The 17,470-nt window shown below is 41.0% G+C and overlaps 1 protein-coding gene across 2 annotated transcripts in view; it reads right to left on the bottom strand.

Moving 5' to 3' along the window:
• Window positions 1–17,470, bottom strand: part of INO80 (INO80 complex ATPase subunit) — a 73,414-nt gene that overhangs the window by 31,206 nt on the left and 24,738 nt on the right. For both annotated transcript variants that reach the window (XM_075754480.1, XM_075754481.1), the window contains exons 15-24: window positions 15,768–15,827; window positions 15,010–15,152; window positions 13,869–13,953; window positions 13,246–13,363; window positions 12,142–12,227; window positions 7,640–7,807; window positions 7,073–7,206; window positions 6,190–6,257; window positions 4,630–4,723; window positions 3,560–3,737 (exon numbers count right to left, since the gene is read on the bottom strand). In XM_075754480.1, coding sequence (XP_075610595.1) covers window positions 3,560–3,737; window positions 4,630–4,723; window positions 6,190–6,257; window positions 7,073–7,206; window positions 7,640–7,807; window positions 12,142–12,227; window positions 13,246–13,363; window positions 13,869–13,953; window positions 15,010–15,152; window positions 15,768–15,827 — 1,134 coding nt within the window. The remainder of the gene's footprint in view (window positions 1–3,559; window positions 3,738–4,629; window positions 4,724–6,189; window positions 6,258–7,072; window positions 7,207–7,639; window positions 7,808–12,141; window positions 12,228–13,245; window positions 13,364–13,868; window positions 13,954–15,009; window positions 15,153–15,767; window positions 15,828–17,470) is intronic.

Below are 17,470 nucleotides of genomic sequence, written 5' to 3'. Positions count from 1 at the left end.
TACGGGTAGTGCTGCCGAAAAGGGGGGAGTGCCTTCTCATGACACAGCTGTGCCACTTCTTGTGCTAGTTTTATCACCTCTCTCATCTCTCCACTAAAGTATTTAGCTACACATCTAATCAGAGAACAAATTCAACAGATATGAAAATGCAGGGATGTGACAGTGCAAGCCCACATCAGTGGAGGCAGGATTCAGCTGCTGGGAGTAATGAAAGGACAGCAAGGGTTAGAGAGGAAGACTGACTTCTCTCAGCAACAGCAGGCTACTAGATGGACTCAGAACAACTACTTTAGCTCAAAGCCCATCTTCCCTGCCCTGGGCCCAGGCACTGGGGGAACCGCTGATTTTATGATGAGGAATCAGCATTGCATGCAATCACAAGAGGTTTCCAGTAAGTCTTTCGACAGCAAGCATTGTCATGCTGATTGTGGCCTGGTTGTCAGAGGGATTCGTTATTTCCTGGAAAGTGAGAGTACAAGAAATACATAGACAGGAAGCTAACAAACTGTAATTCCAAACCTATGCAAGTTTGTTACTTAATTCTCTTGTGGAAGCCAATATCAAAGAGCCATGGAAGATGGCTTTAGCCCAATTAGGAGTACCCAGGGAGAAACATAAAGGAAAATTTCCAAGAAAGTATCCAAAACAAAGAGAAAAATACACTTTTTGTATACACACAGTATTAGAAGTAGTTCCTGTATACAGCATTATCTGGTTTTCAGCACCATGCTTCATGTGTACAAATTACGATCAGGTCACATAAGAAACATGCCTCTCTGAATTCCCTGACCTACGCAGCCATTCAGTATTCATGAACAGAGCAGACACCAGATATAACAGGGACAGCAGAAACCAGCTCCCCATCAGTCACATACATGGAAAAGACTGGGTAAGGTTACAGAACTGAACACAGCCACAGCTCTGAAACAGATCATACGCCTTAGTACAACAAAGTCAAGAACCGAAGAGGTGGATTGTTAAAAAATAAGAACGTACACATCGACTGCAACCATGCAATCCAAAGTAAGTGTTGAAAGAGGCTTTCCTATATAGCAGAGCTGCACATGAATATGGGTGATTGCTACCAGCATCTTAAGCTCATTAACTCTCCTAATTTTTTTACAGAAAGAAAATTAGGAAAGCAAAGGACAGAAGGGTTCATCTGAACAGATCACTTTTTGTATTAATTTAAATCAATGTATACAAATTAATACACATGATGTGGAGGTGCTGAGCAAGGGGAATTGAGACCTCATACTGCAAGGGATTTCTGCATTTACATGAAGAAACTCACACTATCTTTAGACAGATGTCACCTCCATTTCAGAAAGATGCATTAAAAATAAATGTGTTTTTTGTCTACTGACTTATTTTCATAGTTTGTCTCTTACATCGGAAATGCTGATCCGAGCAGTTAAGAAAAGCCTTTCCAGATTTATACCATTTCCTTTTTCCTCTGTTTCTCCCCCTCCTCACTCCCTACATGTTACTATCTTATGAAGCCCTACAGGAAGCCTCGGGGAATTTTACATTGAAAGTTTCTCAAATTTGGGCTAAAATAAAAAAGCAAGTTCATTTTCACTCACGATGATGCGTGCTGCTAAAAAATAGGCATGTAAAGGGCAGCTTGTTTTTCAACTGTCCCTCTGGCTCTTCAGTTGTTTTTTTTTAAAAGATATTATATATGTCAGCTGTGCAAACAAAATTCTGCAAACATAGCTTATTTTAAAGTGACTTTAGGTGGTTATTTGTCTAATATACAGATTAGAAAACACTTCTAAAGAATCTGTCATAACTGTAGGGCTAAACTTCCTTTAGATTTTATTGAGGTTATCACAAACACCCTGTATTGCACACACTGATGAACTTTGCTCCTCAGCTTACTGTTTTCTATGTAAAAGGTAGTAGTTACACCAGTCACTAGTTACGCACAGTCACAGCACTAGGACCTCCTGAGACACAAGTAATGACTTCCTCAAAGAACAGAAATTATTTGGAGAAACCAAATTAGATGTTTGTGCCTTGCCAGGCTGTGGTACGGGTGGGTCCGTAGTCTATCCGAATGCTTTACGTTTCACTGTTAGTATTAAAACCTGCATGCGCATATTCCACATCTCATAGTCAATATCTATAATGTTAAGCCACCTCCTGTTCTTTAAGAAAATAAAACAACTTTCATTTCGATATTTATACACACTAACTCAAAGGCTATGTAAAAGTCTAGATTGCCTTTCTACATATGTGAAAATTTATGCTACCTTCTGTAAGTGCATACAACTTCTGACACCATCTTACACTCCTTTACTGTTAGGCTGCAACACTTATGACACCACACAAGTTTTCCTTAACCATACCAACGAGAGGACAGAGCTACAGTATAGTTTCAGAAATAAGCATTATGCAGTCAATATAAAAATGTAATCTTAAAAAAAAAAGCTGAATGTAATTTAAAAAAAAAAAACAAACCTGAAAGCAAATCCATATAGCATAGACATTTTAGCAAGCTAGATCTGGAAATGCAGCATATTTAAGCACCAGCACAGCCACAGTTAACTGGCATACACTCTCAGTTGGCCTGCTCTTTGTTTGATAACTAGGACAACTCATTTTGTTGGCTTTGCTGTTAACGCTGCAAAACATGACACCAAGCCCAAGGTTGGTTTCCTACTGCTTATGCGTCTTCAATTTCAACTTCCTCTACACGCTATTCAATTGAATTCTGGCTATCTCCTTTCCCCTTCCACACTCATGAACAGAAGCAATATTCCCTAGAGAAATTTGGCACGATCTCACTGTTTCAGAAAAGATTTTTGTACTGCATATCTGCTAACTGCCCTAAGATGCTTTCCTGACTCTGTGCTAGCACTTTTGTGAACTTATTTCCCAGTGAAATGAATCAATGGAGCTATAACTATAACCTAACTCAGGAAATCAACAGCAATTCAGTCATAAAAAGACAAAACTTTCACACACATCCCAGGCAAAAAAATTAGAGAAAATGACCTCCCATTACACAGTAAGACGAACACATTTGGAGTCTATCAGACAGCAGCAGAGGCAAGCTTCAGAGTAGAAAGACACCATTGATAACACTTATCCACCAACTCTTGAAACACTGCTAGGCTGAAGTCTCTGCTTTCCCCAGTTGCTGCAACAATGTATTGAGTTGGAGAAGAAAAGAGTTGGTTTGAGTCAGAAAACAAGCATCTTAACATGTAGAAAAACATTACAGAGCTCTTGAGCTTACGTGTAGAATCCATCCCTGACAAATCACAAACCTAGTTCTGTTGCTCCAATAATATTTTTAAGTCTTCTAATTCAACTGATTTGTTTTTTATAACAAGTTTTGAAATGTATGACCATATGGGAGGAAGATAGCAGTCAAACTATTATTCTGTTCAGCACTCTGAACTTTATTAACTATATCTAATAAAGCAGATAATAAAGTCATTCTGTTTCCAAGTTTGTTTTCCCTTGTTTTATAAGGATAGAAACGTTTTCATAATTTCTCACTCCTGAGGATTTGCTACTGTCTCTGCATCACAGAAATTTTGCTTACCTGCAGCAAAGTGCAGCTGTGCAAGTTAGGGAAAGACAGTGGGAAATTTACATCAAGCAAGAAATCCCTGTTCCTCAGATAACATGACCCCTGCTGTCTCTCCCCTTCTGTCTCCACCCAGGAGCGTGTGTGATGGAGCCTGTAGGATGCTTTCAGAGACAGGAAAAGAGCTAACCATCTGCAACAAAACACAGTAGATATGTTTATTAACTGCTTTGTGAAAGAAAGGTTTTAGTATATTCACAACATAACTCTATTTGATGCCAATGCTTCTTCAGAATTTCAGGCTTACAGTGTTCTGACTTAAAGGAAATAATATTTGCTAGACACCTTCCAACGATATTACTCTTTATTTTCATTTTTTCTAAGGTAGCTTAACTGAATCTAAATGATTAAATCAGAATACACTTTGAAGCACTTTGTTTAAAAGGGTCAAGCCTGAGTTAGCCACTACTAGTTAAAACTGCACTCTGACTCCTCTGTAAATTGCTCCGTATATAAATTATTCATAACAACCTGCATAATGAATGTAGAATTTATCATAAAGATCAGACAGATCAAAATTTGTATTATGTTACTGAAACACAGACAAGAAACAGTAGTCCAAAATAACCACAAGAAAGAAATATTACACTTACAAAGCCCTAAGCAAAATACCTTTATTTATTAATAAAGACTTGCTTTTAATCTCAAATTTCTTACAGTCACTAACTGCAGAGTACTGTCCATTGCAGGGTACACTGTAACTTAAACAGATCACCTCCCTTTCCAAGATAACTGTGCTTGATAATGCCAACAAACTACAGTGTGATCCTAAGCAAACTCTTCTGTTGCCCTTTGACCGTCTTGTGTATTTTACAATGTGAAATCTTTGTAACAGATGTTTTCTTTTAACAGAGGCATAAAAATTGCCTGGCATCATGGTGCCCTATACCTGGAGGAACACTCTAGAAGTTGCTGTAATATTAAATAATGACAGACAAATGATAATATTAGGAGGCAGACAAAATGTAAGTTTACTGAAAGATGTCTCCAGCATCACCTGTACTTTTCCTAACAGTTGTCCTCACCTGGCTAAATGTCCCTGATTCATGAGGTTTGCCATTTCTGCTGGAGAGACATCAATAAACCGGAGGAAAGAAAAACAGCTTTCTTCATTGATGCCTGTATCACAGAGATACTGAAGTTAGGCCAACACATTTCACAGACACTCATAACTGAAAACAATAAACTTACTTCATCAATTCAAGACGCACATTATCTGATGTACAACAAATCTAGGTGAAGAGATTATAATTTAACCTAGATCTTTTAGAAATACTGAAAATTTAATCATAATTGCTGCGGTCTGACTCCAAGTTCCAGTTCATTTTCCAGACTGAGCAAGAGAAGGGCATTTACCAAGACAGGCAAATATGTTCTAGGCCAGAAAACCATGCAGCCAGCAAGGACATGGATTTTACTAAGTCTCAATAGGCGGCATGCACGTTTGTGAATCCAAACACGTATCTGCCAGACAGCTGACCAGAACAGGCATACCTCAGAATGCCTGCCAAACATGCTACTTCTCATCCAGCCAGTCAGTCAAATGGGTTGGAAGGAGATGTAGGAATTGGTAGGGGAACGTGAGCATGGGGATAAGGATGCTATATATATGGTGAGGATGATGGATACACTGCAGTGAAGGGTGGGGAGCAGAAGAGACATGTTCCACTGTTAATGAAGAAAGCCTTTCAGGCCCACAAATGTGCACTGTGTATCCCCAACAGCATTCATGTCTTTTTATTTTTTAACTTCTACACAATAATTATATTCCCAAAATTATTTTCCTTTTATGGTATGCCAAAAAAGGGTCCCTGAGAAAAAAATCTATTATGAATACCAAAACAAACTGAGACCAGAATAATCACAAAGGCACATGGAAGTTAGGGAGTTACAGACAAGTGCAGACTCCTGTAGCTGCATCTGGTTCTTCCTGAAACCCGTGAAAAGGATTTTGCACAGCTGAACAGGTCCATGGTAACAGTTTTCAGCATAGTAATGCAGCCAGTATCTCTCCTGCTTTTTCCTCCCAAAATTTTTCCCATTCCAGCAGCTGACCAATCTAGTTAGCTCTTTTTAGTGGAAAAAGAAAAATCAATCTTCTACAGTAATAAATTGTATTTGTCAATATAAGCAGCTTACGTGGGGTTTTTTTGCTCATTGATTAGATCCTGGATCACTTGCATGTTCTCTACTTTTTACTTAAAAGAGAAGTTGGCAGTTTAACATACAATACAGAATGTACTGGAATGAATCTGTGAAAAATTCACATTAGACTGATAAGGCAGCATTAATCCCTTGAAGTAAGTTAAAACAAGACAGAAGGAATGGAAGAAGAGACTGCAACAGGATTAAGTAGTGACTAAACAACAAGTTGTCTGTTATTATTCCAGCTGCTTCCATGCTTTCCTCATTGACCAAATGAAATATGTGCACAAGTACAAATGCTAACAGAATTCTAACAAGTTTTAATCAGACCACCTCGGAGGACTAATTGAGGACTCCCACTCCTCCCCTCTGAATAAGACATATTACACCATCACGTGCAAGTGTGCAACCCAACCTGCTTCCCAGGACCATAAACGTACCCTTCCTATGGAAGAGAGACTGTTGGATGTGGTCTGGTGTAAATGGCGAGAGTAAAACCCGTAACCACCTGAAAATGAAAGGAACAAAACCAAACAAAATCACTAAGAAGGTGTTTAACACATATAATGTTCAATCACACAATCAGCAGCAAATGCAGAGCAACCATTCAGTTCTTCTTTGTAAGTACTTCAGTGCTCTGGATAGCTGGAATTGCACAGCAGTAAAAGAAAATCATCATCAGTCCACATGCACTATTAATTTGATACTGAGACACACCATCATTGTGGAATTGCATTTTGTGCTGTCAAATAATTAGTCTCATCTTCAAACATGGCTCTCTCATCTCTGCCCTGAGCATTTCTCATAACTGAATGCAAACAAAATTCATCAGGAATTGCCACAGTCGGAGAAAACAGCAAACTGCACTCAGGCAGTTTCTACTCATCCAAAGTAAGCATTAAAAGCTGTCAAGGCACCAGCAGATGCTCATGATATACCATGTCGAAACAGACAGATACTGATAGCTTCCTTAAACATGAAAACTCACTGAAGGGAAACCAAGGAGGTTTATTTTTATTTTTTTTTAAGAAGTCTTTTCAAGCTTAATTCTATTACACATGATCAGCAACAACTCTAAATTCCTTTTCCTGACTTTCTTATTCAATCAAAGGGATATTTGATGATTGGGATTCCACCAAGAAAGAGCATCAGATATCAGATGCTTAACAGCTGAATGAATGAAAGAAAACTAGGAATGCATTGCTTGGCCAATGTCATTTAAGTACATCAGATAAGGGAGTTAATAAGCACCTATGAAACTAAAATAAGTCTAAGTAACAACACTAAATATGTTAAGCTAGAGAGGAAGTGAAGTAGGCTTGCCTGTCCCGTGAGTGGTTAAAGACCCTGATCTGTCCATGACGATAGATGAACTTTGAAATCTGGTATGGCTTTAGGGAGATGTGAAATGGGGACCAAGTTTCTTGTCGCTCAAACAGCTCTGGGTGATTGCACACCTATAAGAAAGACAGCATGTCAAACACTGGAAGGAATTAATTTAGTCCGATGCAGCATTTACACCCCAAATCAACTATGACTATTGATTACTTTAATATTGATTAGTACATCACAGCTATTTTAGTACTCAAATTTCAATACTGCATCATATCTTTCCTATTCACATGACACCTATTGCTGACTCTTCCCAACCGAATGATTCCCTTCAACAACCAATTTGGAACCAAACCAGTTAGCAGACGCACACACTATTTGGCTAAAGCTCTTCTAACCCAACATCATGCTACACTGCACCAGAAACACAACTGAACTGCATGCAAATTTGCTTGCCTATGCCAGAATTATTTTTATAGTGTTTTCTAGAAGCTATATTTTAATTCATTAGCACAGACCAATTATACTTTTTTAAACTATTGCTTTAAATAGCCTTACCTTCCTGAACTGCATGACTAGATTCATGAGACTACTAGTGGTGCTCTGTGCTTGCTGAGTAGTGCCCATTGAGGACTGCAGGAGGTCATCAATAGAGATTTTGTTTTTCAGAGCTTGGTACAACAGCTTCTGTCGACTTGTCTGCTGGCAGTACATAAGAATTTCAATCTGAAAAACAGTAATGAAGATTTAGCCTTTTCTATCTCTGAAATGGAGGATGACCACATCAGTATACACAGAGAGAAACATACCTTAAGGGAAATGCAATTTTTTCAAAAAATACATATATATCAGTCACATTCATATCTGTATTTCAGGATCCAACCTGGGAAGTACTTAACTGATAAGTGTGTTTTGGAAGGCTTAGGTAATGATGTAGGAGACAGACCTTTAAAAGCATGTGAGCACAAGTAAGTAAAGAGATAGGTTCATAAGAAACTCTGAAAACATCACATCTGCAGCTGATTAGCTTAAAATCTGACCTCAATTCTACTATCCTACTGTAAAATGCTACCCATTTAGAGCCATCTTAAACAGGTGTCAGGAGCCCATACAACAGTGTCTGTGGGAAGTTCTAGTTTTGAAATTAATAAGCACATCAGAACAAAGTAGATGTCTCTTAGCCAGTGGTCCCAAAACCTGGGGACGTGTTGACCACAAGATCATTCAGTATTGCTAGCATTCACGTGAAATTAAGAGACTAACAAGAGAGGATAATATTCCACAAAAGCGATCAAAAGGCACTTCAGGCTCTTAGGGCAGTCACTGAAGGATTCGGGGGTGCAGGTAATATTGTCCTCCCTCCTTCCAGTTGAGGGCAGCAACGGTGGGTGGAACAGGTGGACGCAGTCCATAAATGCATGGCTCCGTGGCTGGTGGCAGTGCCGCAACTTTGGGTTCTTTGACAATGGGGCAGCCTACACACACCGGGCCTGAGGAACCCTGATGGGATTCATCTCTCTCAAAGGAGGAAGAGGATCTTTGCCCAGGAACCAGCGGGGCTCATCAACAGAGCTTTAAACTAGGCTCGAAGGGGGAAGGGGATAACATCAGGCTTGCCAGCAACATGCTGTGGGATGATGTGCCCAGGTTGGAGGGATGGGGAGCTGGTGAGGGCCCTTGGTCTACTGCTCAGAGATGTGCTGGATGCACTACAGCACGCTCGAAGCCTAGAGGAGATAAGCCGGGGGCTCCAGATGCAACAGGAACCAATGGGGTAACACTGGAAGATACATCAGAAGAATCCCAGCCAATAAGCCTCATCGGGGGCACAACTGAAATGCCTCTACGCGAACACACGGAGCATGGGGAGCAAACAAGAGGAGCTGGAGACGTGTGTGTGCCTGCAAGGCTCTGACCTTATTGGCATTACAGAGACGTGGTGGGACAGCTCCTATGACTGGAGTGTTGGGATGGAAGGGTACAGGCTCTTTAGGAAGGACAGGCAGGGCAGGCAAGAAGGGGGCGTTGCCCTCTGTGTCAACGACCAGCTGGAGTGCATGGAGCTCCACCTGGGGATGGATGAGGAGCTGACCGAGAGCCTATGGGTCAGGATTAAAGGGAGGGCTGGGGCAGGGGACATCATAGTGTGGGTCTGCTACAGGCCACCTGACCAGGGGGATCGAGCAGATGAAGCCCTCTACAGGCAGATAGGAGCAGCCTCACGCTCACAAGCCCTGGTCCTTATGGGGGACTTCAACCACTCTGACATCTGCTGGAGGGACAACGCAGCTGAGTGTAAGCAATCCAGGAAGTTCCTGGAATGTGTTGATGACAACTTTCTCCTCCAAGTGACAGAGAAGCCCACGAGGAGAGGTGCCATGCTGGACCTTATTCTCACCAATAAGGAGGGCCTGGTAGGGGACATGAAGCTCAAGGGTAGCCTTGGCTGCAGTGACCATGAAATGGTGGAATTCAGGATCCTCAGGGCAGCGAGGAGAGCACTCAGCAAGCTCACTACCCTGGACTTCAGCAGAGCAGACTTTGGCCTCTTCAGGGATCTGCTTGGTAGAATACCATGGGACAAAGCCCTGGAGGGAAGAGGGGCCCAAGACAGCTGGCTAATATTCAAGCGTCACCTCCTCCAAGCTCAGGAGCGATGCATCCCAACAAAGAGAAAGTCGAGCAAATCCACCAAGAGGCCCCCATGGATGAACAAGGAGCTCCTGGGCAAAGTCAAACAAAAAAAAGGAAGCCTACAGCAGGTGGAAGCAAGGGCAGGTAGCCTGGGAAGAATACAGAGAAACTGTCTGAGCAGCCAGGGAGCAGGTTAGGAAAGCCAAAGCCCTGATAGAAATTAGTCTGGCCAGGGATGTCAAGGACAACAAGAAAAGCTTCTATAGGTATGTCAGTGATAAAAGGAGGACGAGGGAAAATGTGGGTCCCCTCCGGAATGAAACGGGTGACCTGGTTACCCAGGATATGGAGAAGGCTGAGGTACTCAACAAATTCTTTGCCTCAGTCTTCACTGGCAAATGCTTGAGCCGCACTGCCCAGGTCACAGAAGGCAGGGACTGGGAGAATGCAGAACCGCCCACTGTAGAAGATGATCAGGTTCAAGAATATCTAAGGAACCTGAAGGTGCACAAGTCCATGGGACCTGATGAGTTGCATCTGCGGGTCTTGAGGGAACTGGCAGATGAAGTGACCAGGCCACTCGCCATCATATTTGAGAAGTGCTGGCAGTCCAGTGAAGTTCCTGCTGACTGGAAGAGGGGGAACATAACCCCCATTTTTAAGAAGGGTAAAAAGGAAGACCCAGGGAACTACAGGCCGGTCAGTCTCACCTCCGTGCCTGGCAAGATTATGGAACAGACCCTCCTGGAGACTATGCTCAGGCACATGGAAAACAAGGAGGTGACTGGTGACAGCCAATACGGCTTCACTAGGGGCAAATCATGCCTGACAAACTTGGTGGCCTTCTATGATGGGGTTACAGTGTCCGTGGATAAGGGAAGGGCAATTGATGTCATCTACCTGGACTTGTGCAAGGCATTTGACACTGTCCCGCACGACATCCTTGTCTCTAAATTGGAGAGACATGGATTCAATGGATGGACCACTCCATGAATAAGGAATTGGCTGCATGGTCACAATCAAAAAGTTGTGGTCAACGGCTCAATGTCCAAGTGGAGAACGGTGACGAGTGGCGTTCCTCAGGGGTCGGTACTGGGACCAGCACTGCTCAACATCTTTGTCAGCGACATGGACAGTGGGATCGAGTGCACCCTCAGCAAGTTTGCCGACGACACCAAGCTGTGTGGTGTGGTTGACACGCTGGAGGGAAGGGATGCCATCCAGAGGGACCTTGACAGGCTGGAGAGGTGGGCCTGTGCGAACTGCATGAAGTTCAACAAGGCCAAGTGCAAGGTCCTCCACGTGGGTCAGCGCAATCCCAAGCACGACTATAGGCTGGGCAAGGAATGGATTCAAAGCAGCCCTGAAGAGAAGGACTTGGGGGTATTGATTGATGAGAAGCTCAACATGAGCCGGCAGCGTGTGCTTGCAGCCCAGAAAGCCAACCGTGTACTGGGCTGCATCAAAAGAGGCGTGACCAGCAGGTCAAGGGAGGTGATCCTGCCCCTCTACTCTGCTCTTGTGAGACCCCACCTGCAGTACTGCGTCCAGCTCTGGGGGCCCCAGTACAGAAGAGACATGGAGCTGTTGGAGAGAGTCCAGAGGAGGGCCACGAAGCTGAATGGAGGGGCTGGAGCACTTCTCCTATGAGGACAGGCTGAGAGTTGGGGTTGTTCAGCCTGGAGAAAAGGCGGTTCCGGGGAGATCTAATTGTGGCTTACCAGTTTCTGAAGGGGGCCTACAGGAAAGATGGTGGAGTGACAGGACAAGGGGTAACGGGTTTAAGCTGAAGGAGGGTCGATTTAGATTAGATGTTAGAAAGAAATTCTTTACTGTGAGGGTGGCGAGGCACTGGAACAGGTTGCCCAGAGAGGTTGTGGATGCCCCATCCCTGGAAGTGTTTAAGACCAGGTTGGATGGGGCTTTGGGCAACGTGGTCTAGTGGAGGGTGTCCCTGCCTGTGGCAGTGGGCTTGGAACTGGATGATCTTTGAGGTCCCTTCCAACCCTAACCATTCTATGATTCTATGTTGCCACTATGCATTTCAAAACAAAAATAATCCTAAACCCATGCGAAATCCTTCAAAAAGGCAACTGGAGATGTTTATCACCTAATCATTGGTGTATTGATCTCCTTCACTTCAATTGGCAATATTTGTCAACTTAATCAGGCTTAAAGATTTTTATTTGTAACTGTTAACGAAATGTCTTCCCTAGAAGAAAAGTTTATTAATTAGGGGTTCTTCAGTTACATTCACATTTAATGAGATTACTGCGATGTGGTGCCAGAAATTGAAGGTCTGTGAAAGGTCTACAATCAAATTTCAGGTACACAGACTGACAAATGAGTTTGCAAAAACCAGATTAGAGAACAGAGCTATGACAATAAAGTTGAAATACTCATTCCAGACAAATACTTTTTCTCACCTTATCTGACAGCTCATTTTCCACATCCTTCTTGATTCTTCTCAACATGAAAGGCTTCAGGATCATGTGCAAGCGGGATAGCTGATCTGAAATACAGGGAATGGGAAAGAAGGAACAATTACTTCACCCAAGATGAAAACTACATGGTGTTCTATGACAAATTAAGTCCCTTACTGCTCAGCCATGTCCCCCTATATGAGTTCTTATAGCATAGAGTTGGCATTTCTCTGTTGATTTTTTTTAAATGAGTGCCAAGCCACACTGTTTAACTTATGAATCTAAAGATTTGCTTCAAAGAATGAACTTCTAAGGCATTTTATGTGTTCTGTATTCCTCTGGGCTGAACAATATGGGCTTAAATTTATCACTCACTATTAGTGAAGAAGAAGATTTCAGATGAGACATCGCTAATTCATGAAAAGAGATCATTACAGTTTTAAGTCTCAACCCCCCCCAAAATTATAGCATCACAAAACCATGCCATACTACACTGACAGACAACTGCAGTCTTTATGATACCCTGTAAAAACAAAGTTCTGGGTATTTGGGAACTCCTACAGTCTTGACTTCTGTGAGAAGTTCCAACTGTACTGTGTTCTACTCCAATTACAAATCAGCTATTTTAGCTAGACAGATTTTTCTACAGAATTATCCCCTAAGATTGACTTTGAAATTTTTTTTTTTTTAAAGAACTGTTATGATTTTCTTCTGGCACTCAAGAGGTCTTCAGTGCTTTGTGTCATAATTTTTATGTCTAGCGCTTAACACACTGAGATCTCCAAGATGATGTGCTCTGCAGAAACTTACAAGTATTTAAAATATTTGTTCTTCTCCTGTGTTTGGGAAGGAGGAGGACTGGAGACAGGTAACAAATCAACATTTGCAGGACATGTTTTTCTATTCATTACACATGGTACATTACAGTCAGAAACACAAACTTTGCCATAAACCATGGACAATGCCTAACATTCCAATCCCATTACGCACCTCTGCTTTAGAAGACATTTCTCATACAAAAAATGAGACAGAAAGTTTATCCATTAGTAGTTGGAAAAGACAACAGATTTTTAATATAAAAACTACTGAGTTACACACTGCACTCACTCTCATCAATGGCGGATTTGTTCTCTGCATGGCTCTCTATGTCCTTAGAAAACCACTCATTGAACTCTTCATGGGAATCAAACAGTGTTGGCATGATAAAATGCAGCAGGGCCCACAGCTAAAAGCAGAGGAGAGAACAGTAGATCAGCAAATGTCACCCTACTGTGGACACGGTAACTGGGGATCCTAAACCCTTGCAGCTCTTTATGAGCAAAATCACTTTAGCGGATTATGAGACATGGCACAACTAAACAAAAACCCAGCCACATCCTTCCCCCCTGGACAAATGCCAGATATATCAACTTAACAAAACACCATTAGAAAGCAGTGAGAAATATAGCCGAGCAATTTCAGGCAACAGAAGAAAAAGCCACAAGAATTAGATTTCATCTTGTAATCTAGGTATTACTATCTATCAGGTATCTTCAGCTTTATTTTTATTTGAATGCATGACACACTTCCAAATTTTCCCCTCCCAGAGCTGATTCCACATGTTTGCCAGTGGTTTGCTACAAGCATGATCCCACAACCACACAAATACAACAGGTTTCTTAACTGTCCATGTATATTTAGTATATATTCTTGTTATAAAGAAAAGTCCACTCTTATGAGCTCCCAAATACCTCAGCCATTGTGTTCTGGATTGGGGTCCCAGTCAACAACAATCTGTTTCGACACTGGAACTGTAGTAGGATCTTCCAACGAACACTGATGAAAAAGATTAAGAAAAATCATTAAAACCGTTTTTTTGGTAGATGGACATGAAACATAAGGTATTTTAAGACCAATTGCTTCCAGTCACCTTCCCAAATGATTTTTGGAGGTCACTGGGTAAAACTATCACAGCTACTCGCCAGTCTTTCAAAAGACAATTACAGGAAGAAGTAGCCTTTTACAAATTACAAAGAAACATGCATAATTTATTTTCTTTTTCTGAGTATCTTTTTACTCATTTTTTATTCAACTACTTGGATACCAATAAAATCTCATCATCAGAATAATTAACTTCCCAAAAGAAACAGTTATAATGAATCAGAACGTCATGTATTTTTCAGACTTTACAACACTAAGTGTATGGGCCAGTGTGGCAGGCATGCAGAGCTATACGTTACAATCCTCTCGGAGGGGCAGTTTCCAAGAATGCTGAAGAGACAGACTTTGGTCAGAATGAGTCTGCATCTAAAGCAGTCTTTAACTTGCTGTGTGCAGTGGCAACTGGACAAAGGTTATGGGAAAGCACTTACAGAAGTAAAGACAGACAAATCTATTGCTTGAAAACAACCAGAAAACTTTCTGGCACAGTCTCATGACAAAGATTGGGCTTTATTGCAGCCAACAGTATTCACAGGGTTCTGACCTTCATTTGTGACTGGAAGTGCCACTGAAAGAGGAATCAAAAGAATGCATTTCACGGAGCCAATATAAGCAATACACACTAAAGACTACAGACTGTTCACTGGGCAGAATTCTCTGAGTAGTCAGCACAGAAGGTGAACAGCATTTTACACTGTTTTGTTCAACCATCCATCTAAGTTTCTGCTCCACAATTACTTTTTAATTGGAGAAGGAAAATCTAAATGCAAAAAACTAGTGGATCAATCCAGTGCCATAGAGTTATACAGACACTTAACTAAGTTAGACACTTAAAGAGTCTTATGTGTGTCAACTTTAACTTCTACCAATTTGTGTAATCTTGATGTTTTCTTGATATTCCTTCGAGAAGCTGATACGGAGGGAAGATTTTGTTTCCAGTTAATTTATTACCTGGAGCTACTCTTGAGTGCTTGCGCTTCATCCAGCACCATATATTGCCACTTCACTCGCTGGAAATACTTCACATCCTGTACTACTAGCTGATAACTGGTAATTACCACGTGGAAAGGAGCATCCTGAGTATACAATGTCTTCTATAACCACAAAATCAGAAACAAATGTCCACATAATGTAAATACATTGTGAAAAGTTCACTTGTGTATACTCTAATTTCAGGCTTCTGTTTCATAATCTTCTCTCATTATTACTGCATTTTTCCCCAGCTGACTTTTAATTAATTACAGCACAGTTATTCAACTGGCAGATCTGGACTTCAGCCCATTAGTCCCTGAACAATTTCAGATGCTTCTTAATGCACCAGACAAGACCCAGACATTGAACCCTACAAAATCCTGGGGTTAAATCAGGAACAATCTGACAGGCCTGCAGGGATGCTAGACTTGGGCATCCTGAGTTAGGTTACTCAAATAGAATAAACAGTCCTTGATGCTGACACTTCCTGCTTTATTTACGGAGCTCTAGTATCTCCAACTGAACTCCATACTGCCTGAATTGTTCTGTACTGTATTGCTCTCCAGCACAAGAGAAGCCTTCTACCTCATTATCTTAAGGAAAATGCTACTACACGGATGAAGAAACAGAACTCTGTATCTATGCATCATTTAGCTTGGTGGGGTGCAGCAACAGTTTCTGGTTTACTCTTCACAAATAACAAAAATGGTCAAAGCACACGGGCACGCCAGTATTACCTGACTCCAGAACTTCCTGATCACCTTTCTATCATGGGGATTTCCCCAGTAAGGTAGCACCTGGAACAGTACAAAAGCAGAAAGACATTATTTTCAAGTAACGATAAACCTGTTCTCGAATTTTATACTACATATTCTACAAAATTACAAAGACAGACCTCCTTCTCCAAAACAACAAAAAGGGAAATTATATTTCTTAACACAGAGAAAAATCAGAAAGCACTTTAAAATACTTAGAAACAGAGCATTCCAGGCAAAGGTATCAAGCAACTTATGCCTAGTACAAAGATTAGATCAAGCTACAGTAAGAAACTCAAAATGCGCAGTAGCGCATTATACCTTCTAGTCAGGTTTTCCTAAAAATTAAAAATGGTATTTTGTTTATAGCAGAAAGAGGTCTGCCCTCAACTGCTACAGTTAACCTTAGAGGACTAGTGGGCTCGTTCTGTTTAACGTTCCTGGTTGTCCTCCTGGTTTTATATTTCAGAAGTGGCCCCAAAAATCTGAGATAAAGTTAAAATGTCATGGACATATTTAATATAAGAATTTTAAAAAGTCCAACTGCCAGAGAAATCTGTTAAGCCATTTATAGCTCAGAATGCCATGGGTCCTATTACTCAAAACGGATCTTTGCAGTGCCCTGAAACCAAAGTTACTGGTTAATAATATCATACTGCCACCTTCTGTCTGATGAAAGGACTACATGCAACTAAGACAAAGGCAGGAATGCTGGTTTTGGAGGTTGCAAAAGGTCTCAAAAATCTCCACCCTTCAACTGACAAGCTCCAAATTGCAAAGTGCCTTTAGTTGAATATTCTTCCAACTGTTCTGAAATAAGGATGCTAGTAAAAAACCATCAGACTAACCAAAAAAGTGATTTGCCTTTTAGTTTACATATTCTGCCATGGACGTGAAGAAATTAATTCACTGTGATTTTAGAAGTGTAATTGACTACACACTTCTGTACGATTAGAAGCACTCGTGTATGATTAGAAGCAGGAACAAAACTGGTTAAAAAAAGATTGATCAAACTTGTAATTATGTAACAATCATAAGTTTAGAAAACTTCTGTTCTGTTCCATGGATGAGGTAAACATTATTATGCAATAAACCCAAGGAACAGCTATATAATGACAGAAACAGATTTTTTAAATAAAAAAAAGGGAAAATTATCTTTTCACAAGCATTCTGACTGCATTTTTGGAATGTTTTCTGTATTTCATTCATAAGAAGGAGAAAGCATAAACAGTTGCTTGGCTATTCTATACAATGAACTCATTAAAGGAAATGAGAGTAAGCAGGCAGAATAGCCAACTGCTCTAATGTTTTGTACTCCAGGAGTTTTAATCAGGGCTCCTATTGCTATGGGCTATGCAAATACATAAATGGATTGTTTTAAGGGGTTTTTTTTAAGTAACTCCTTACTAACTTAAGCATTTCTATTTCTTCATCAGTTTCTTTAAGGTCTCAGTAATCCCAATTTATCCCAAAACATAAGCCATTCAAATCATCCAGTATTGAACTATGTTCAATACTTCTGGGGACTAAAAAAGGTCCCCAGATGTTCTCTCTCTGGAATATACACATTATTGAACTACGTTCAATACTACAATTTCTCATATAGATGCCTCGAACTATACACCACTGTAACCAACGTACAGTCTCACCAGAGATCTACAGAGCAAACCATTTGGTGAAAGGCA

This window comes from Balearica regulorum, chromosome 5 (genome assembly GCF_011004875.1).
Source record: "Balearica regulorum gibbericeps isolate bBalReg1 chromosome 5, bBalReg1.pri, whole genome shotgun sequence".
NCBI lineage: Eukaryota > Metazoa > Chordata > Aves > Gruiformes > Gruidae > Balearica > Balearica regulorum.
Note: the sequence above shows the minus strand (reverse complement) of the source record. Positions and strands in the feature narration are given on the sequence as shown.